The sequence below is a fragment of the Apaloderma vittatum genome, unplaced genomic scaffold (assembly GCF_000703405.1).
Source record: "Apaloderma vittatum isolate BGI_N311 unplaced genomic scaffold, ASM70340v1 scaffold8134, whole genome shotgun sequence".
In the NCBI taxonomy this organism is placed as follows: Eukaryota; Metazoa; Chordata; class Aves; order Trogoniformes; family Trogonidae; genus Apaloderma; species Apaloderma vittatum.
In genome coordinates this window covers 10810-33524 of record NW_009712084.1, presented here as the reverse complement: position 1 = coordinate 33524, position 22715 = coordinate 10810, and the positions used below count along the sequence as shown (strand labels likewise).

Genomic DNA, 22715 nt, shown 5'->3' with positions numbered 1-22715 from the left:
GAGCTGGGTGTCAGCCGGAGGTCGTCCATGCAGCCACGTCACCCCTGTGCAGATGAAGATGCCTCTGCCCATCCTATCCTCAGGCAGTAACAGGGCTGGTTTGTCTGCAGCCACCACCGACGTTCCCCAGCACGCACACCTGGAGGGCTCCCCGGGATGGTTTTTCCCAAGACAGAGCGTGCTTCGCTCTCTTAACCTTTCCTCTCAGGTCAACTCCTCCGTCATTTTTATTGCTCCTCGCATCGTAGCAAAGTCCTTTTTCTTCCTTGGCAGTGCAGCACCCAGCATGAGTAATTAATCACTTTCCTTATTTAATATAACCCAGCAGCTGGATTTTGTGGTTTGGGCTGTGGAGCTGTCCTGGCTAACCCCAAGTCCTTCCCTAGACCTAGGCAGACGTATGTTCGTGCCTCAATGGTGCTCTCCTGCCAGGATTCCTCCTGAATTGCTCCCTGTGGACTCCAGCCCTGTTCTAGCAGTGTTTGCAATGGGAGCTGCATTCCATTCCCTCCCTCGGAAGCATTTGTAACAGTTCTCAATGGATTTGATCAATGTAATTTTGATCTCTCATCTGAGCTGTTGCAAACCAGTGAACTGTGCCAGCTCTCCTTCTTGCCATTCGATACCTGGGCTCCCAACTGGAGATATCGAATTGTTAATAACCATCTTCCATTTCTGACTCTGCTTTCTCCTGCTACTCCTCCATTTCTCCATGCTGTTGGCTAAGTGGCGTTTCTCTCACTGTGATAATCTGTTTGAGATGCTTCTCCATGTGAGCACTGGAGCTATCTTGGTATCTCCTGATCGTTAAGATGGGTCTGTCTTCGGAGATGGATCTGCGTGTGCTCTGCATGGTGTGGGTTTGCTTTTTTGGAGACTGTAGCATGGGATTTGTAGCATGGGAGTCCTCATCCCCAGCCATGAAACCGGTCTGTGGGCAGCAGGGTGGGTGGTTGGCATTGCCGGTGAGGAGAGCCTGAGCCTGAGGGCTGTGGAGACAAATCCCTCTTGAGCCAGGAGGTGATGGGTAGACTGCCAGACGGAGCCATGGGGTGTCCTTCTCTGTGCTTGCTCCTACTGAGTCCTGGTAGGGCTGAGCACACTGCTTTGGGCAAGGACCTCTCTCAAGTGCTCTCCTTTCCTGCAGGTGTCCCTTCTGGCCCCCGCAATGTCATCTCCATCGTCAATGAGACGTCCATCATCCTGGAGTGGCACCCGCCACGAGAGACAGGGGGTCGGGACGATGTCACCTACAACATCGTGTGCAAGAAGTGCCGGTCGGATCGACGTACCTGCTCCCGCTGTGACGACAATGTGGATTTTGTCCCCAGGCAGTTGGGACTGACAGTGACACGGGTCTTCATCAGCAATCTGTGGGCCCACACGCCCTACACCTTTGAGATCCAGGCTGTCAATGGGGTTTCCAATAAGAGCCCTTTCCCACCGCAGCACGTTTCCGTCAACATCACCACCAACCAAGCTGGTGAGTCCTGGGACGATGCGATGCTCGGGTTTTTTATCCATACGCTACCAGTTGCAAGCTCTATGTGGATGGAAGATCCCTATCCAGAAGACAAAGCTCCTAGGATGTGAGTGGTGCATGATGGTTGCAGTAAACCTGCATCTACCTCTGGGTGGGATGAGGGAAAGACAGCAAGCAGGTATAAAGGCCAGGAAAAGATGGAAGAAGGGGGATAGGGAAGGTGGAGGAGGTGCCTGCACCCTGGGCAAAGTGAGAGCTGGGTTTTGGGAGGGAAGGGGATGAGGACCAATATCTGGTTTTTTCCCCACTCTAGATTGCTTGGGGATGAAATGGCATCGCCATTTCTCTCCTTTTCCCGGGGGGGAGCAGGGAGATGGGATGAATCCACCCTTGAAATGCAGCCTGGCTGCATTACAGCATGGAGGAAACATCATCCCAGGGCTGAGTTCAGGCTCCATCTCCTCTGGCACATCCCTTTCCCATCATTTTCCTCTTGTCCCTTTTTCCAGACTCCCCTATCCCTTTCCTTGTCTCTTCCTGATCAGGTGCCAGGAGCTGAACAAGTGGCTCTGGGCTAATCCAGGATGCCAGTGGGGCAAAGGGGGACCTGGTCCTGGACTGCAGTGAGGAGCGCAGCAGGTGGAGGGGATGGAACCCCATTTGCTTTGGACGGAGAGAGGGGATGGTGATTCCTGCTTTGTGCAGAGCAGGCAGCCTTCACCAACCCACTCCCTTGGGAGAGCATAACAGAGAAACCTGGCATAAACATTTCAGTCTCCCGGCTCTGGGGAATACAAATCTGTGTTTGTGCCTGGCTGGCTTCGCTGTCTCCTGAACCACGGGCAATCAAACTTGCCTCTTGTTTCCAGGCCTTTTATTTTTTGGAGTGGGAGTTTTGGGGTGTTTCTTTGCTCATCTCCCACCCTGGAACTGCCCAGGAGCTGGGAGCAGCCAGGGCACCCGTGTCCATCTGTCTGTCTCTCGGTGCTCTGTTTATCTTGCAAAGGCTGAATATTGATGTGGAAATGCTCCCAGTGCCACAGGACAGGCTGTGAGGTAACCTGCTGGAAATGCATCAGATGCATCAAGGGCAGAATTGATGCTGTCCCTCTAAAATCCCTTTGGCTCAGCAGCAGGTTTTTCCACCTGCTTTCCTTGTGTGGGGCCAGATCCAGGCTGGTTAGTGCATCTCACCCTGCAGGGCTGCTCCCAGCGCCAGCCGCTGCTATCCACGCTAACGGGGTGGGGAACGCAGCAATTAACAAAACACCAATCAAGCTAAGTGTTTAATTTCAGCCCACGAGCATCTTCTCAGAGCAAATGTGGAGAGATTAAAAAAAATAAATGTAGTATTCAATATGCTGGGTAAACAAAGGTGGTGATGAACTCTTGACACCTCGCAGTGTGGCTGCCTGGATCGGGGCTCCCACCAGCCCCAGGTTCACTCTGTGGCACAATCCCGTGCCCCAAGCTGGTCATGCCAAGCTCAGCTCTACCTTGGACCCACGCAGAGGAGACATTTTCCCTGCCCAGCACTGCCTGCATTCTGGACATGGCAAGGAGGAAGAGGAGAGCAGAAGAGGCTGGATAGGGAGCTGACCCTGTGAGCAGGTCATGCCAGTGCTGCTTTGGGTGCAGAGAGACTTGAGTATCTTTCCTGGAGGATTTGGGTAAGATTAAGTGCAAGATCAGGGGCTGTATTGGCTAACTCTAGCCCTTTCAAGTGAAACTTGGACACCAAATAGCCTTTGGAAAAGAGGCTCCAGGCTAGTTTAGCAGCTTGACGTTCTTGATGGTGGAAGGACTGTATTGCTGCTGCTGGGGGAGCTCAGCTCCAGGGATGCTCAGCTCTTGGGAGTGGTTGGCTCCAGGGATGCTTGGGTCCGTGGCAGGCACAGAGCAGCCCAGTGCATGCGAAGAGTGAGACAGGGAGCAGTGGCAGTGGGGTGATGTGCCTGGCAGCTGTTTTAGGAAACTTGATTGCTCAGCTCTGTCTGGTGCGTGAACTGAAATACTGTGGGCTGCTTTGCATGGCAACGTGGTGTGTGGCATAGCTGGCAGGACTGATTAGAAACACATGGCAGGGAGGAAAGGGGCTCGGACAAATCACACTAGGCTTACACCTCATGCCAACTACATGCTTGCCCGGGGCTGAGCATCTCGTTTGCTCTGGGGATGCGGGGGCAAAATGCCCAGGAGCCCTGTGGTTCACTGCCCGGGAGATCTCAGGGGCTCCAGGGGTGGAGATGCTGCCTTTCAAACATCCTTGCACCATGGCTCTGGGGGAGGTGAGAAGCTGAAGGAGGGTTTGGGACTATTTTGCAAGTGTTTGGGCTTTGGAAATTAAACTCCTGGGAGAAGCACATTTGGGTGCTGAGGATGAGCATCCCCTGAAAGCCCTGAAGAGCAGATCCAGCAGCTCCTCTGGGATAAGGCTGATCCAAAGCTGTGCTACAGGCTCCATCACCCTGCAGGCCCCTTACTGGGGTGTCCCTGCCCTGTTTTCCTGTCATGGTCCTCAGGATGGGCAGATTCTAGGGGGCCGGTTAGCTCAGTCAGTTGAGTGCGGTGCTGATAACACCAAGGTCGCGAGTTCGATCTCCATTCAGTCCCCACGTGTTGCCTGATCTAGTTGAGAGGCCTCCCTGCCCATGACGGGGAGGTTGGATTAAATGATCTCTAAGGTCCCTTCCAGCCTAGGCCAGTCTATGATTCTATGATTTTTGCTCCTACATCCTGAGAGCACATGGAGTTGCAGCCATGGCACAGGCTTCTGCAGTGCTGGCTGCTGCCTCCTCGAGAGAGGCTGTTATGGCAAAAAATGGCAAACAGAGCTGGAGACTGTCAGTGAGCCTTGATTTGTCCCTGCTGGGGAGAGCTTTGCTGTCTTTGACCCGCTGTGGGAGGTATCCCTGGAGCAAGAAATCCCAGGGAGGAGAAACACCGAGGATTTCTAAGCCCCTAATTAAAAAGAATAATTGGCTTAAATACCGTAATTCCCTTGCTGACTCACTGCTCTGGGCTCCATGTAAGCTGCTGAGATGCTGCTCTTCCCACTGTTAATGTGTGAGCTTGTCCCATGGGGTGAACAACCGCAGGCATGGGAGATTCGAGGTGCTCCATGTGCCCAGGAGATTTTCCCCCTTCCCAGGGCTGTCGGTTCTACCACTCTGATAATTCTGCCTCCCTGCCTGCTTCCTCTGCAGCTCCCTCCACTGTCCCCATCATGCACCAGGTGAGTGCCACAATGAGGAGCATCACACTCTCCTGGCCTCAGCCTGAACAGCCCAACGGCATCATCCTGGACTATGAGATCCGCTACTACGAGAAGGTGAGCCGCATCTGCACGCCTGACGTCAGCAGCACCGTGGGCTCCAGGCCAGCAGCGGTAAGCTCGGGTGGAAACCTTGCAATGGAGGGTGGGCACGTGGAGCCTTTGTATGGTGCTGCTGGGGAGGCTGCTCAGGTCCTGAGCTTGCTGGGAGAGAGGGAACACTGATGAGTTCTGAATCAGGCTCTTTGCTGGGAAGGGTCCAGGTGATGGGACAGGCGGTGGGAGAGTTACCAGGTCACTCACGCTGGCTCTGGACAGTGGGAGCAATGTGCAACCAGAGGAAGTAGGGGGATGTTGTGGATGCAAATGGCAATTATTCTCCCATGGCAGCATTTCCTCCTGCATGTTAGTGCCTGTTTCTGCCATGGTTCTGGTATTCGCTAGGGTGAGCAGGGACACAGAGTGTGGGGACGGTGTCAGGAGGAAAGGAGGGAGCTGGCGAGGACTGGTGGAGGTTATCAAGGTTGTCCCTGTCCCGGGTCACTGCCTCCCACCGGGTCCTTTCACTGGCAGCCGTCCTTCCCCGCAGGGGACACGCTTTCGACCCTTGCGGTGAACCGTGCTGAGCCCAAGCTGTTCCATCCCTCCTGCGTCTTGCCAGCTTTAATGAATTCCTCTAAATATGAATAATTAGATGATCTCACCAGCGGCCCCTTTACAGCAAATCACCAGAGAATGTTGCAAAAAATGAGATTTGAGATGCATGAGGTTTCTACCAAGGTTTAGCCCAAGGACTCCTGCCAGCAGAGCAGGGACCACAGGGGCTTGGGCTCTCAGCAGAGGCGAGTTGCCCTTAACCTACTTGAGCAGGGTCTAGTAGGGCACATTATGTTGTTTCCCTAACTCCATGACATTGGTGAAATGTGCACAGACATCAGTGGTTCGAAGGGGAGGAATTTGCTGCTCATGAGTGTTTTTGCTCTGGATGCTCTTAAATTGTTTCCCCCTGCTGCTCCATGCTTTTTGCTATGGTGGGACCACGGGTGTGCCTGGGAGACACGTGCTGCAGGGAGCTCCCCAGCTTGTCAGAGGCTGGGCAGAGCTCATGGGTCCTGTTTCTGCAGGATCCTCCCTGTCAGGGGTCCAGGGCAACCAGGAGGGTCTGAGCCACCTTACCCAGGCTCCAGCACTTGTCCTCCTGGAACACAACTAGGGCCACTGCTTTATGCTGTCTGCAGATAAACATCATCCCTGCCATCGACGGGGCCGCGCGGGCTGCAGGGTACACTGTTCTCACCTCTGTCCCTCGTCCCTGCTGACCATCTCTCTTGGCCATGCCTGCAGGACCACAACGAGTACAACTCCTCCATGGCCCGCAGCCAGACCAACACGGCCAGGATCGAGGGGCTGCGACCTGGCATGGTGTATGTGGTGCAGGTGCGAGCTCGCACGGTGGCTGGCTACGGCAAGTACAGCGGGAAGATGTGCTTCCAGACGCTGACGGACGGTGAGTCCCTGAGGGGGGTTGGGGAGGCGGAGGGGGTGGTTGTCTTTCCAGTGACAGCTTTGGGCTCTAATTGAATTAAATGCTCTTGTCTCCACAAACCTTTCTCCCGGCGGGCAGCGTGGCAAAAGCCAGGTGATTTACAGCGGTGTCTTATTAATTGCCAGCTGAAGGAGTAATCTGCTTTAAATTTTGTAGCTCTGTTTTCTCCCCTGCTACCTAGCCTCCGACCGTGGTGGCAGAACCCCTCTGCCACTGGCTGTGAGCCTGGCACAGCACAGTGGGCTGGGGTGGGGAGGAGGACTGTAGACCCCTGGAGGAGGGATTCTAGGATGCACTCCAGGGATGTTATTTTGGGATGCTCAGAACTGCATCTGAGCCATCAGGGCAAAGCCGGAAGGATTAGACCCATTACTGAAACCTGTTTTCCCACATGGCTGTGGTGTGTTAAAGGGAAAGGGACAGTTTGTGACATTCACTGGCTCCTTCTGGCCTCCTTGCCAGAGTTGTGCTGCTGTTCTTCTGGCCCCAGCCCTTCCCTGCACCCACAGACACTAGATACCTTTAGAGATTAATAACTGGTGGGAGGCGTTTCCATTATTAATCCAGAAGTCAATGAATAAAGCAAGGCTCCTTTCATGGTCCTTCTACTCCTGAGGTAGCTAATGGTCCCTGCAGAGAGCCCCTGCCACTGCTGGCATGGTTCCTGCTCCACTTAGGTGACACCCAGGGGTCCCAGCCCTGATGACTGTCTTTCCTAAAACTTTTCTTCTTTCCTAAAACCGTGCTGACCTCTGCTTGCCAAGTGCCTCATGTCAAGTGCCAGTGGGACGAGGAGAACCATGCAGGGTGACCAAAGGAAGGAAATGGTAATAAACCCCTCCAGTGCCTTGAATATTCAGGATTAGAGAAGCGAGAAGAAAAATCCTGCCTCAAATAAGCAATTAATTGAAATTTAATAAGAATGGATAGTGTAGATTATTAAATAATAATTGATTGTTAGATGAGAATTTCTCAGGATTTAAGCAGCGTGCAGGAGAGAAATCTAGTTGCTAGTAATTAACCACGGAGCAGAAAAATACAGATAAAAGGGCGCTGAATGCTTTCTTTTGGAGTGAATTTTATTTTAACCCTTGCTGTGGCAGCTGGTGCAGCCTGGCAGGCCTTGATGGGCTTGGAGAGGGAGTTGTTTCTGAAGGGCTGCAGAAGCCCTCAGGAGTGTGGGGTCTGCCAGATGCTGCCCACTGAGGGTATCAGCACCACTAACAGGGTGTTCTCTTTTCGTAAGAAGGGGAAAATGAGGAGAGACACATGGAAGTGGCAAGTGGCGTGGGGTTCCTCCAGGCATGTCCAGTCTTCCCTGTGCCACCTTGGGTTTCAGCCCAGCCTGCTGCTGGGACACAACGGATGGCTGAGGGGATGCAGGGACTTTATGGGATGTTCGGCTTGGAAGGGATGCTGTGGTTGCTGCGGCTCTACAAAAGAAGTCAGCTCGTGCCATCTGTTGAGGTGTAAAAGCACACCAGTGTAACTGTGGTGAAGGCGCTTGGATTCTCATATGCCTCTCAAGGTTAACTGTAGTGTGGTGGATTCTCCAGTGTCTAATATGGCAAAGTCCTGGTACAGACTTCCCCAGCTGATTTGGTTTTTAATGGGGTCTTTTCTCTTCCTCCTTTCCTGCAACTTGTAGGAACTTTGTGTCTGTGAGATCCCATGTTACATTTGGTCAGAATGGCCAACAGGATTACATTTATTGAGGGAAGAGAAACCCCAGAGGCAAAGGCAAAGCTACCTTGTGAACTTCATCTCTTTGGGAAACTGGGCCCATGTCCGTTGGTTTGACTTCCTTCCCAGGACCTTCTCTTCCATATTTTTGTATGTGTGAGCCAAGCATGACAATCCTTCTCTGTGCAACGCAGCTCCAGCTCATGACCTGCCTCAACCAATGCTCCTGGCTGGATCCCCTTTGTCCCAGCATCCTCTCATGGGAGCAGCACCCATGGAATCAGAGCAGGTGTTATGGGACCCCTTCTGAGGAGGCTGCTTGTGGTTATGTCCAACCATAAGCATGCAAGGAAGGATTCACTCTGTCCCCCTTCCCTTGCAGATGACTACAAGTCGGAGCTGAGAGAGCAGCTGCCTTTGATTGCAGGATCTGCAGCAGCCGGGGTGGTCTTCATTGTCTCACTGGTGGCCATTTCTATTGTCTGCAGCAGGTGGGTCTGCGTGAGGTGTTCTATCCCTGGAACATGGAGGTGGTAAGACTTAGCTGGGAGAGATTTAGGTAGGAGGGGAGGGTCCCCCATAGCTGGATAGAGTGCCGAGCAGCCATTGCTCGCTGCATGTTGCTGGCAGGGAGAGGTTCGGGCCGTTGCCAGCCACTGGTCCCTCAAGCTCGGCTGTTTTCTCCCCTCTTCTCCCAGGAAGCGCGCCTACAGCAAGGAGGCGGTGTACAGCGATAAATTACAGCACTACAGCACCGGGCGAGGTGAGTGGTGAGAAATGGGCAGGGGAAACACTCTTAAACCTGCACCCAGTGTGTACCCCACTCCTTCACCTTTAAATGTGCATGGTGGGGGGTGAGAGCCCCGTTGGGCAGAGGTCTGTAGGGCGGGAGCAGAGACGTCTGCAGCTGTGTGCCAGGGTGTCTGGAGGGGAGGTTGCAGCGGTGCAGCCTTGGGAGTGCGAAAAGAAGAGCGACAGGGAGAATTTGAGGGATGGGAGTGAATTTGGTGGGATGGATGTATGTAAGGGACAGAGTGGATCTAGTGGGACAGGGAATGGGGAGAGGATGCTGTGAAGACTCACAAAGGAGGAAGGAGAGAGACAGCATGCAGAGGGGGAATGAGCTCCTAATTACCTGCTACAGGCTCTGCCCGGGCCAGGATTGATCCTGGACTTCTGTTACTGCTAAAGGGACTCTGGATTTTGGGAGTGTGGCTAGGAATTCGGGGCTGGTGCCTGGCATTGCTGCTGTCCTGGCCATGTTGCTGATGCTTGCCCTCTTTCCTGCTCGGGGAAGGATGTGCAGCCAGTGACTGGGAAGATCTAAGTGGCTTTGGGCTTCTGATCCCTTTGGTAAACAACAAGAAGAGCCTGAGCTTTTCTTAAGACACCTTTGCAGTTGGTGGAGCTGCGCACCAGAATAATTTTGAGGCCTCTGTTGTGTATAAAGCGTGCTGAGGTGCCCCTCCAGCTTCTGGTAGTGCAGCCAGTGGGCTGTTGTGACCACTGGAAACGATGATAAAGCAGCAAAGCAGCAGCTGCAAGGGGTGAGCAGTTGCCACGTGGTGCACACAGGGTCTGTGCCTTGTCCTCATGAGGTGTAAATCCCTTTTAAACTTTCCTAGAGATGCTTCCCAGGTGCATCTTGTGGCCTTGTGAGAAGAAACCATCTCTGGGTCCTGGGCACCTACTCGGACAAAAAGGGTGGTGGCAGGGTGCAGGGATGAGTGAAGGACAGATGGGGAAGATGGGAGGAGGATGGGTGTGTGGAGAGGAGGATGGAAATGGAGCAATCAGCCCGGCAGAGAAAAACAGGAGGGATAACACAGGGGCAGAGAGTGTTTGGAGGCAGCCAGGAGAGGCCGTCAAGCCAGCAGCAACTTGGCTCTCTTTTGACCTTCTCAGCTTCATACTGAATCCTCTCAATGTGATGTTGGGGTTGTGGGAGCTGTAAATCTCCCAGCAAATGATAAATGGTTTTCCAGACAACACCGAGTGATACTTAAATGTGATGGATCTGTGCTTTTTCTCCCTTTTTTTTCCGCATTTCTGCACTGTGGGTGGTGGGGCAAGGTTAGTTGGTGCCTGATAGCTAGAACAGCGTCAGGCTGCAGGTGGCCTTTTTTTCCTCCATTTTCTCTCTGTTTTGAGACATTCCCTATCCTATGTGTATCCCCCCAAAACAGGGTGCTCAAAACAGGTGGGAAAGTGTCTGTGTTTAGTTTTTAAAGCTGAGCAGCGCAAGGATTGGTGTCTGAAAGCTGGGAGTGCCGGGTCTTCTGGACACTCAGCAAAACCCTTTCAAGGTTAGCAAGCCTCCAGGCACTTGATTATTGCAGATGCTCGAGCAAAACAGGTGGGAAATTTGTGGCTAGCGCCTAATGGAGTAACAAGTGCATCTGCTGGAACAAATTGCCCGCATGTTTAGTGGCACCGCAATTACAGCCTCCCCGGCACAGCTCCATAGTGCCTCCTGGGACCCCTCCAGCATTGCTGGCTGCCTGCTGCTGGCAAGAATTGCCCCATGTGGGTTTTAGGGTGAGGTGTGGGGTCTATCAGGTTGGAATTTCTCATGTGTTACATCTGCTGCTGCTTCACCATGAGCTTTGAGATAGGGGAACTAAGGAAACCCTTGGTGATTGAGCAGGCAAGGGTTTTTCTCTATCCTGACAATATTTATTCCCAAGGAAAAATGATATTGGGAGGGATCTGACACTGAAGGTGGTGGTCACAGTGCAGAGCACTTCAACTTTTGAAGAGTGATAATAATTTGCCATTGTCTGTGGTAGTGATAAATGGCCTAATCCAGTTTCTAGGAGTATTGGGTCAATTTTGAGAGGGCAAAGCTTTGCAGGCAGGCTAGGCATGGGCTACCTTTGATACTGCACTCGCCTATCCAATGTTTTGCCCAGCTTTTGCCAGCTTGTTGATGATGAGCCGGTGGCTAAGGTTTGCAGAGATGAGTAGTGGGTTTACGTGCCCCAATCCCTCTCATTCAGATGGGATGAGAATTAGGGGGGAGTTGAACCTAGTGTTTAATGAGCCCAAGGGCAGAGCCTGGGACACATCGGAGGGTGTTTGAAAACCAGTCTGTGTTGACATTAGGCAGGAAACTTCAGCATTATTATCTCCTTTATTTCTTCAATATTTTGATCAGTGAGTCAGTCTCGGTTACGATCCTGTAAATCCCTTTGTAATCCTGGCTGGAGCATCAGCTGCTCTTGTAAAGAAATTTATGGGGCAGTTAAAGTGTATGAGACAGAGCCGTAAAGGGATTTACGAACTAGGAGATGCACAGATGGCTTCATTGCAGCCTTCCCCACCCTCCTCCAAGGCACAGAGCTTTTGCCCTAAAAACCCCTTTTGGGGACAAGGATGCTCCCTACTTAGTCATTCTCAAGTCCTGGGGGCCCCACAGGAGTTTCTTCCTCAGTGGCTGTTTTGGACCAGAGTGCCCTGATGCGAGGCTTTCATGCCTCCTCCCAAGTTACTTTGCTGTCAAACTTGCAAAAGTTGGGAGCCAATTTAGATTCTTGGCATGGAGCTGCACCGAGGTGATGCAGTGGTTGCATTCATCTGCGCTTTGGCTCTAGAAGGGCTCCAGGAAGCACCGGTGTGATGGGATCATGGTCCTTGGTGAGGTTCTTAACAGAATAATCAAATGTTCTTCGTCACCATAAGGACAAGGTACCGCAGAGAGGGGAGGACCAGGCAGTGATATCTCTCCTGGTCTCCTCCAGAGATGAACTTCAGGGGCTGTTACATCATCCCAAGTCCTCTTTTTGTAGGTGAGAAATGGGATGGGAGGCTAAACCCCACAGGGAGACCACAGCCCACTGTGCGCCCGCTTTGAGGTTCATGTTATAGTGCCGATACCCTGCTGAGCCTTTGGGGATGGCAGTGGCCACACTGCCCCACAGATCATGCCCCTCAGCAGCTCTGCAAGCCCCAGGGCATCCAAACTTGATGTCCGAAAACCCCATTTGGGGAATTTGGGGGCCTGTTTTGATTTTTGCCCCTGTTTGAACAGGGCAAGAGTCCACTTGCTGCATCTCCCTGCAGCATGGCTGCATCCTGCTGCCGCGCATTGCCCACATGCAAGGGACCATGCACTTGTCATGGAGGCTGGCCAAGCTGTATTTTGTGGCTCCATACAGGTTGTTGATTATACTTGCTGCACTCTGTCAATTTAGTAGCTGCCACAAAGCCATCAGAGGCCTTTTTGGGTAAATAAATATTTCTGTGCTAAAGCATGGAGTCTCATAAAGCTCTGACTGTAAAGCCAGCTAATTGTAGTTCAGGTCTGTAGCTGCTCCCCATTGCAGGGGAGGAGGAAGAGGAAGGATAACAGTGGAGGAGCAAAGGGCAGAGAGGGAGAGGAGGGGATGCAGGGGAGCATGGGGTGGAGCGGGAAGACCAGAGAGGATGCTAAGGGTCTGTAGAGGTGGAACAGGCGAGCACAGCAATAGGAGCCATCTTAATGAGCATACTGGAGGCGTGAGGACATGAGGGTCTCCAACTGCTTTTGTTTTCTCTCCCTTTTTCCATTGCTCTGGTACTTCCTGCAACAAGGGTCTCCAGGGATGAAGATCTACATTGATCCCTTCACCTACGAGGACCCCAATGAGGCGGTCCGAGAGTTCGCCAAGGAGATCGATGTGTCCTTTGTTAAGATTGAAGAAGTCATTGGAGCAGGTGGGTCTTGCCATACCCTGCCATCCATTCCTCTCTGCCCTCTCCACTACTCTTGCATGGCCAGACACCTACCTGTAGCAATTTTCTGGGAGTGCACATGTAGTTCTTCACCAAGAAGCCCTCAATGAAGCCTCTGTACTAAGGCTTTCCTGGGTTTGTGATGGACTAGGGTGGACATGAGGTTGGTTTCAGCTCTGAAAGTCTGAGGTGGGAAAGGCTCCATGGACGTATTCACTGGGTGACCCTGGGGCCTCTTGGGATTTCCTAATTGGCTTTTCTGTGAGATAACAAGAAAAACACAGATCTCACTCCTAGTCTGTGCCATATTCCCATACATATGTATATATACACACATGTGCACATAAATGTATGTCATCTGTGCTGTATTTATTGCCATTTTTAAATAACTGTGCCGTACCCATAGAAGAGAATGTGAGAAGTGGGGGCAAGCTGCAAAGAAGCAATGAACTAGTTTGATTGGGGTCAAGTTCAGTGATGTATCAGCTGCACTTTGCTGCTTATCAAGGCAAAGTGGCTGCAAACCTGGCTTAAATGTAATCCCTTCACAGGCAAATTTTGACTTGTTGAAGGAAAAGCTCTCCCACTGAAAATGAGAGGACACTTTCTGTGTATTTTAAATCCAAGGGCAGCAATGAGAACAGACCAATTATTTTGCATTCTAAGGTGAGCGATATGCAGAAAGACAGCCAAGATTATCAATGCTGGCATATTATATTTGAGGTAGTGCTTAAATGTTGATACTCTTGCTTGACAAATCCTTCTTGCAGGGGTTTACAAGAGTGTCCTCAGCCTCTGCTTCTGTCAGTGCTGGGCTCTGTCACCTTGGAGAAGATTGCAAACCCTAACATGTCCTCGGCAGCATACATTGCCCCTTTAAAGAGGACAGGCGAGTAGATTTATAGGGAACATCATTGAAGTGTTAACTGACTGACATTTCTCAGCCAGTTGGTTAGGAGACCAAGCAGCTAAGGTACCATTACTCTTTGCAGTGTTTTATGTGGAGAAGGAGGTGGTAGCAGATGCTCTTGCACTTGCAGGGGAGTTTGGAGAAGTGTATAAAGGACGCCTGAAGTTGCCCGGCAAGCGAGAGATCTATGTGGCCATCAAAACACTTAAAGCCGGCTACTCCGAGAAGCAACGCCGGGATTTCCTGAGTGAGGCCAGCATTATGGGACAGTTTGACCACCCCAACATCATTCGGCTAGAAGGGGTGGTGACCAAAAGCCGACCGGTCATGATCATCACAGAGTTCATGGAGAACGGAGCCTTGGACTCATTCTTGCGGGTAAGACAAGGTGGGACTGTGCGGACTGCTGTTCAACCTCTTCCCTTCGCTTGGGTTCTGGTTGCATTGGGCTGTACACTCCTAAAACACTTGTGTGTTGGTGCTTGCGTAGCTCTGCTTTAATCAGGCAGGGCAGCTGGATAGTTCTCTAGGGAGATGCAATGTCCTCCTGGTGTCGGGGTGAGTGCCTCTGGTTCCCCGTGGGGTCTGCCCGCTCACCCCAGTGCCTGCTCTTTTTGACCGCAGCAAAACGATGGGCAGTTCACAGTGATCCAGCTGGTGGGGATGCTCAGAGGAATCGCTGCTGGGATGAAGTACCTCGCAGAAATGAATTATGTGCATCGAGATCTGGCTGCCAGGAACATCCTGGTCAACAGCAACCTGGTATGCAAAGTGTCGGACTTTGGCCTCTCACGCTACCTGCAGGATGATACATCCGATCCCACCTACACCAGCTCCTTGGTATGTATCTCTTGCAAGGTTTTGTCTCACTCAGCATCCCCTGTGCCTGCTTTGCACCTGCTGCCAACTGAACCTGGGAGAAGGGTGCTGGATGTACTCATAGGAGCTTCTACCATAGGTGGGAGCACCACGGGGGGTTCACACCACATAAGCTCGTGGCCTAGAGACGCTGGCTGTCATCCTATGTTCCCTCCTTCCTCTTCCTCCTTTTAATGAGTTTTCTGCCTGCCTCCTCCCTCAAGCACCTTTCTGCCCTCAGCAGATTCCAGATAAGCCTCTTCCCTCTCCTCCGTGGAGGGAAGGTGATCACAGAGGAGTTCCTGGAGAGATGGGAGGGGAAGGCAGGGGGATCACAGCATCTACTGATGGCACAGCGATGACATTATAATTCCCCTTCCCCCAGCACTCCAGATATTGGTCTGCCTTTCTCTGCTGGAAACTTGTTCCAAGCATTAATTACAGACGCAAGCCTAACAGGAGCTCTGCCGTTCTCCAGCCATCCTTCTCGTCCTTAATTAACTCATTCATAGGTAATAGCAGGCCCTCTCTCTCCTTCCTTCCCACTGCCGCAGGGGACCCCCAGCTCCCCACCACAGCGCGTGGGCTCATGAGACACTTGGTGGTGTTAAGGATGAACAGAGAAGGGGAGAAGAAACCCCTTGGCCTCATATAATCAATTAATTAAAATAATGTGTGCTGGGTGCAAGCACAAGGCTGCACTGACTCCTGCAGAAGGAGTTTCTTGGGCTGCTGAGCTGCCCAAGGAGGACCAGCTCCATCCTCCAGAATGGGAAATCCATGCACAAGCCTCTATGGCAGACTTCATGCTTTGGTTCAGTTGCAGCCACTCACTCTTCCTCCCTTGCTCGTGGGATGGTTTCCTCTGCCTCGTTCCCTGCCCAGACCTGTCCTTCATGCAGCAGCCTTTGAGCAGACACCTGTCACTTATTTATTTTTTGTTCAGAGACCCCAGCAGTAGCTGCTGAGGTGAGACGCGAGGTAGCCTTTCCCCACCTTTAGAGATAAAAGAGCTTATCTCATCTGTGTTTTTATTTAATTTAGGCCATAATAGATCTCCCTGGCAGCTGGGAAGTGATGCTGTGCCTGCGATTACATCACTGCCGCCCACAGCAGGTTTTTAGCTCTGGGGAGAAGGCAGGAAAAACAACCTAGCAGTTAATTTCTCCATTTGTAGTTATTCAAATAAAATTTTTTTGCCATTCATCCTTCAGCAGCAGCTAACGCTTCATTGGAAAGGCTACAGAAAACAATTGCGCTAAACGGTTTACAATGCAGTCCTGCCCCGAGTAAATACTGTGCATGCCTGTGTTTTTCCTTTATCTCTTGGCTTTTTTTGCTGTTATTTCAGCAGTGCTTGCCCAGGGAGCGGTCCTTCTGTATGTGCTGCCCCTCTGCAGCATCCCTGCCCCTCAGCGTCGCCTCCAGTCCTTCCCGGGCTGGGACTTGCCATGGCTTGAGACACCAAGCCTGATTTTGAGCATTTAGAAGAAATGAGGGACTCTCTGCCAAAGGCACTTTCCTATTCCAATGCTTTTCAAGTCTCTGGGGCTTAAAGTGTTTTGCATTTTGCCTGCCACCCCAAAGGTGAGGCTGGAAGGACCTTCTAGCAGCTGTGGGAGTCCAAACAATGCCGTAGAGGATGTTCTTAGGTTAGACCTTGTCTCCACTGAAGGCCAAGGGACAGAGATACCTGTGGCTCCTTACCTGAGTGCTGTCGCAGCCCATGTCACCTCATGTCTCCCTAGGAAGGGACTTGGAGACAGGCCACCAATGTGCTGGGTCCTGTGGGGCAGCTAGAATGGGAAGGTGTTACTTGGGGGTGACACCTGAGTGGGATAAACCCTTGTGTTTTGTTTCGCTAAGCCCTGTTGTGCAGGCACAAGATAAACTCACGGAGGTGGTTTTGGCTCCAGCCTCCTCATCCTGTTGGGTACCACCTGCCCACTCCTTAGTGGCATCCAGGACTGATGGCCAGGGGTGTGCAGGATAGCTCTGACCCTGGCTCATGGGTGTTGAGGCTCCTCTGCCAAGGGAGATGTATCTCAGCTGCTCTCCGTTTTTCCTTAGGGAGGGAAGATCCCTGTCAGGTGGACGGCACCGGAGGCCATCGCCTACCGCAAGTTCACCTCGGCCAGCGACGTCTGGAGCTACGGCATTGTCATGTGGGAGGTGATGTCGTTTGGGGAGAGACCCTACTGGGACATGTCTAACCAGGATGTAAGCATTGGGGGTCATCCACACAACTCTGGGGTGTGGGAGGCTCATTTCTAAAAAGAAAGCCTTGCCTGAATTACTGTCCTCCTAGAGCCTTGGCAGTGCTCGTTTTTTTGAGATGAAACAGGCTGGCGAGCGACGAGGGAAATTGTGAAGAAAAGCTAGTGGGCTGGTAATTGGACTTCAGGAAGCTACAGGTCCTTTGAAAATGTTCAGAGGGTTTACAAGTGGGGAAAGAGCTTTGGTAGTTGGACTGTTGTACTCCGATGCGATCTGCCGAGATAATGAGTGGCAGCTTTCCTCCGGGAGGAACTGCAGTGCGCGGATCATCAGAGTAGAGATTAACCTCCGAGAGCCCCAGCTCTGTCGGAGCCGAGAGCGTCTCCTCCTGCTCCCTTTGCTGGTGATCAAATGGGCTGGCGCCTGCCTGTAGCACCTCTGCTCACACATGCAGCTTGGCTCAGCTCGGAGCCAGGGGGTTTGCTCACCCCCTTCTGCTGCTGCGGTTTTCCCTGCATGAGACCTTTGAGTCCCTCATCCTCACATGGTGCGTTCTCCCCCGCTGCCCTGCCAGGTCATCAACGCCATCGAGCAGGATTACCGGCTCCCGCCGCCCATGGACTGTCCCGCCGCCCTGCACCAGCTGATGCTGGACTGCTGGCAGAAGGACCGCAACACCCGCCCGCGCTTCACTGAGATAGTCAACACCCTCGATAAAATGATCCGCAACCCGGCAAGCCTCAAAACTGTGGCTACCATCACCGCTGTGTGAGTCTCACAGGGCACGGGGGATAGTCGCACATTGGCATCCCAAGCTGCAGCAAAAGGCTTCACTGAGAAGCTTATGCTGCCAGGGGAGAACGACAGGAATTCATAAATCGCTTGCCAGGCGTGGGTGGGGTTCTGCCTTTGCTCTGCCTGACAGTCAGTCAGAGAACATTCAGTCAAGCAACAGCAATAATTCTTTGCTGTTGATTCTTTATGGTGTGTGACCATACGGGTGCAGTGTCTGCTCTGTCAGTGCCTCCGTCCCTGTGGCTCCCGCAGCTGGATTACAATGTGCGAGGCTGCAAAGTGCAGCTTGGCAGAGCTTTATTCCCATGGGACAGGCATTCCTTGTAGCCTTCTGTGTCTCAGACATGTGCTGGGAGCAGGGCAGTGCTGGGGGGAGCACAAAGGCACGGGAGGGTGGACTGGGAAGCATATCTGTGCACCAGCTGGGCTCGTGCGTGGCAGCCCCTTGGTGCTGTCCAGGCGTGTCCCCAGCGGTGTGTCCTTTTGCAGGCCTTCTCAGCCCCTCCTCGACCGCTCCATCCCCGACTTCACTGCCTTTACCTCAGTAGACGACTGGCTGAGTGCTGTGAAGATGAGCCAGTACCGGGACAGTTTCCTGACTGCTGGCTTCACCTCCCTGCAGCTCGTCGCCCAGATGACGTCCGAGTGAGTTGGGTGCCACACAAGGGCTGCCCAAAAGCTAAGCGCTGCCTGTGTCGGGTTGGGGTCATAGGAAGGTGGGAATCATAGAATCATAGAATGTTAGGTGTTGTAAGGGACCTCTGGAGATCATCTAGTCTAACCCCCTCATCAGAGCAGGATCCCCCAGGGCAGCCACACAGGAACGCAACCAGACGAGTTTTGAAAATCTCCACAGGCAAAGGCTCCACAGCCTGTCTGGGCAGCCCGTGCCAGGGCTCCGTCACCCTCACAGTAGAGAAGTTTCTTCTCATGTTGAGGTGAAACTTCTTATGTTCTAGCTTATACCCATTATTCCTTGTCCTATTACTGGGCACCACTGAAAAGAGACTGGCCCATTCCTCTTCACACCCACCCCTCAGGTACTTGTCTACATTAGTATACATTTAGTCTTCTCAAGACTAAACAGCCCCAGTTCTCAGTATCTCTTCACGGGAAAGATGTTCAAGTCCCTTAATCATCCTCACAGATCTCTGTTGGACTCTCTCCAGTAGGTCCCTGTCTCTCTTGAATTGGGGAGCCCAAAAGTGGACACAGTATTCCAGGTGTGGTCTCACCAGGACAGAGTACAGGGGGAGCAGAACCTCCCTAGGCCTGCTGGACACACTTTTCTTAATACACCCCAGGATCTCATTGGCCCTCTTGGCCGCAAGGGCACATTGCTGTCCCATGGACAACGTACTGTCCACTTAGGAAGGTCAATTCAAGGCAGGTGCAAAGGAAGGGTGTCACACCAGTCAGCAGAAGCACCCTGAGTCTGGAGGTGGTTGTGTTACCATCTGTGGGTCAGTGTGCTGGTATCTCCCTGCTCTCGGTCCCACCTCACCCCCAGTGATGCTCATGGGGCTGCGCTTGGGCTCTTGGCTGTTCTTCTGCAGAAGAGCATGGGCCAGCTGAGCTTACATCCCTCACCCCACTTACAGACAGCAAAACAGATACACCAACCCTCAGCTGCCTGCTAATGTTCCTCTCTCTGCCTGTCTTCTAGAGACCTCTTGAGAATAGGGGTGACTTTGGCTGGGCACCAGAAGAAGATCCTGAACAGCGTCCAGTCCATGCGAGTACAGATGAGTCAGTCTCCGACCTCGATGGCATGACGTCCCTCATTCGATGGGGAGGGGACGGGGAGGGCATGCAGCGGAGGGGCAGAGGTGGGAGGGGAGGAACTGACAGGCGCTGCAGGGCAGCGTTTGGAGAGGTGCCACTGCTGCCTGGAGACTGTGACTGCCGACGAAGGATATTCCTGGGACTCATCTCTGACTGGTGACTTCCGTTCCTCACCAACAGAAGCACACTTACCAATGTCATGGGGAACAGCGTATAAATATGTACAAATCATATATTTAAAAAACAAAACAAACAAACAAACAGAAACACAAAAAACAATGAAGACAAACCAATGTGCATTGGGGAAGCAAACCCAAACCCTAACGACCAGACTCCAATCCCACCACCAGTGAGCAGTGGTCAAAACTGATAAGGAGGAAGGGGCTGTTGGGGAAGGGAGAGACATGAGGTGGAGCATCCTGTCCAGAGAAACCACCTTCCTTTTCTTTTCTTCTCTTCTCGTCTTTTGCCCTCCCTCCATGCCCCAGCCCTCCTTGCTCACCCCGCTCCCCTCTCTGCTCATGAGCCAGGTGGAAGTGTCCTCAGACGTCTCTGCAGCTCCCTGCCGTCCTACCTGGGTGCCACTCTGGCAACTACCAAAGGACTTTGCTGACCACTGCATGGGGGATCCGACTCAATCCAGTTAATGTCTTCATATTGAAGAAGAGATGTACCTTCAATAGAAAACCTTGGGTTTTTTGTTTTCTTTTTTTCTCTTTTGCTTGCCTTTTTTTTTTTTTTGCAAAAAGGAAAAAAAAGGATTAAAAAAAAAAATCCATCCTGGAAAATGGAAAGAGGTGTTCCCGTGTGTGTGTGCGCTCGTGCGCGTGTGTACGTTGTCAACCTACCGTGGACTCACTGCTTGTCCGTAAACAAAGATTGTGGCTGGTGGCCGGCTGGTTCCCAGCCCGGGGGGGCTTGGGGATTGTGCCCACAGCTCTCGGGAGCAGAAGGCAGCAGGGAAGCACCCATCGGCAAATCAAGCCCTCAGCATCCTGCGAACAGGGAGGAGGACGCCGAGGGCTGGCCGGCATGGCAGGGACAGGATGGGACCAGAGGAGCTGCCGTATGGTTGTGACTGGGTTGGTGACTGCTGGAGGAGAGATGCTCTGGGAAACAGACTGCTAAGGCCTCCAGAGCCTCACAGAAGATGGCTGTGGAGGACTTTTTTCCCCATCTTGTGGACCTACGGATTTTGATATTGATTTACAGACTTAGATTTCATGGCTTCAGAGGTAGGTCAGTTTGTCTCATGCACCTCTCTGTCTGTCCATCCATCCTTCTCGGTATTTTTCTGCTCGCTTCCTTAAAGCCTCTGCTAGTGAATGTTTCCCCACCTTTAATTTGATTTTTTTTTTGATTCCACTGTTGGTCTCCTTTGGAAATTGATCTAGTTAAAATTACTAGACATGTGTCAGTGTTTACACAGAATATTGTAAGACTGGGCAATCTAACATCCCTCTGTGGATCGCGCCGAGAGTTTATAAAATGAATGAACTCTTAATAAGGCTTTTACTTAGATGGTTGTGTTCAAGTCGTAATGATCCATCACCGCACTCTTGCAGGCACTGCGCTGGCAGCGAGCAGCACCTGTGTGGCAGGGGTAGCAGCGGCGTGCCCAGGCCATGGGCTGGCTGGGCCCTGGTGCGATTTCATGGCACGGTGGCTCATACATGTACGCGAAACCCTCTGTGCTCCTTACGCATCCATCCGCACCGTGGGGATGCCCTGCATCTGCTTGCACCGTGGGGATACCCTGGCATCCGTCCATGTTTTGATGGTGTCCCACACCCTCCTGCACTGTGGGGATGCCCCACATCCGGCTGTGCCGTGGGGATGCCCCACATCCAGCTATGCTGTGGGGATGCGTCCCGTCTCTCTCTGCTGTGGGAGTGCCCACGTCTCTCTGTGCCATTGGAATTCCTTGTTTCCACCAGTGCCATGAGGATGCCCCGTGTCCATCTGTGCCATGGGTTTACCCCTTGTCTGTCCTTGCCGTGGGGATGTCCCATATCCATCCACACCAGGGGGTTGTTCTACATCGGTCTGCGCCGTGGGATTGCCCAATGTCTGTCTATGTCATGGAGATGTCTCACCAGATTTGCTTGCACAAGGGAACGAGCCCTTCCTTTGCCTGCTGCCAGCCTCTGTCCTGGGCGTGAGCGTTGTCCCCTGTGCTGGAGCCATTGGGGTGCTCTGTGGCTGGGGTGATCCCCACGTGTCCCGGGGGGATCTTGTGCTTGGTTTGGAAGGATGGCAGCTGACACTACCAGCAGATGAAGGACCCTGATGATGGGGTGCTCTTTACACCTCAGATTTTATTTCTTCAGTCGTCTAAGGAAGATGACCTGCCTCTCTGCTGAAGAACAGAAACTAACAAGATGCAGGAATGAGCTTGTTTCGAATCACCAAACTCCCCCCAGAGAAAGAGGCAGAGAAAAACACCCCTTGTTTACAACAGCAGGGACTGCTCCTCATCCTGTCTGATAGACGATTGCTAATACCTCTCGGGATACTTGCGGCCCAAATCTGTATTCCAGGATGTTGTCACACCGAATACAACATGCAGATGGAGCAGGCACCGTGCATGCTAATACAGCGCCTCACCACATTGATATTCGCTGGCGGTGAAGGATCCTTTGTGGGCCTTTTTTTATGATTTCTCTTTTATTAGAAGGAAGGCATTTAAAGAAACGAATGACAGCGACACAGGCTAAATATCAAAACTCCACCTTTACGACTCCCCTGCTGCGTGTCTCCTGGCCGCGCAAGCACCTGCGCGGCAGATGGTCCTACAGCCCCGCTTGGCATCCTCCCCTCTTAGTGCCTGGGGCTGGAGGAACAATGCGACCGCACCACAGCCCTTTTAATATAAAACCTTTAATACAAAGCATTCAGTCCTGCCCATCCAACCCAGCAGTCTGGGTACCGACAAATGGATAAACCAGCTGTCCAGGTGCTTGGGTACTTTTGGAGATGCTGAGTCCATCTTGGTTTGATTTCTTGGGGTGGACAGTGCTCATCACCTTCCTCGGCCCTTGTCTCTCCCTTGCTGCCAAACACCTGTGGACAAACGTGCTGTGGCCACTCTCCCTGTGCACAAGAGGATGACTGCAGGCAGGTTTCTGGCCAGGAGAAGCATGTGCTGTGGTCACCAGCGGGGGAAGAAAACACATCTGGGCCCCAGGGCTGCTGCTGATGGAATGGCGAGAGTGAGGATGTTGATGACATTGTCACCAGAGGTCTTTCAGACCAGTCTGAGCCCCAGAGAAGCTTCTTGCACCATCCTAAGCTCAACTGTAGGGAGATCAGCAAGAGGTCAGGGTGGCAAGTCCCCTCATGAGATGTCTCATGGCCCCAGCAGTGGCTGCCCTTCCCCAGCTGGCCAACATCTGGCATGTCGCAGGCTGTGTTGTGGCAGGCAATTCCCATATCCCACCCTGGGGGCAGC

At 52.5% G+C, this 22715-nt stretch overlaps 1 protein-coding gene across 1 annotated transcript in view; it reads left to right on the top strand.

Moving 5' to 3' along the window:
* EPHB1 (EPH receptor B1) overlaps window positions 1–19517 on the top strand; it is a gene marked incomplete at its 5' end in the record, with an annotated part of 21614 nt that extends 2097 nt beyond the window's left edge. Inside the window, 12 exon segments of the mRNA XM_009867851.1 lie at window positions 1148–1483; window positions 4690–4871; window positions 6102–6264; window positions 8369–8477; window positions 8685–8749; window positions 12559–12681; window positions 13740–13987; window positions 14234–14449; window positions 16538–16687; window positions 17259–17452; window positions 17969–18124; window positions 19146–19517. Coding sequence (XP_009866153.1) covers window positions 1148–1483; window positions 4690–4871; window positions 6102–6264; window positions 8369–8477; window positions 8685–8749; window positions 12559–12681; window positions 13740–13987; window positions 14234–14449; window positions 16538–16687; window positions 17259–17452; window positions 17969–18124; window positions 19146–19254 — 2051 coding nt within the window.
* Window positions 19518–22715: the final 3198 nt, after the last annotated feature.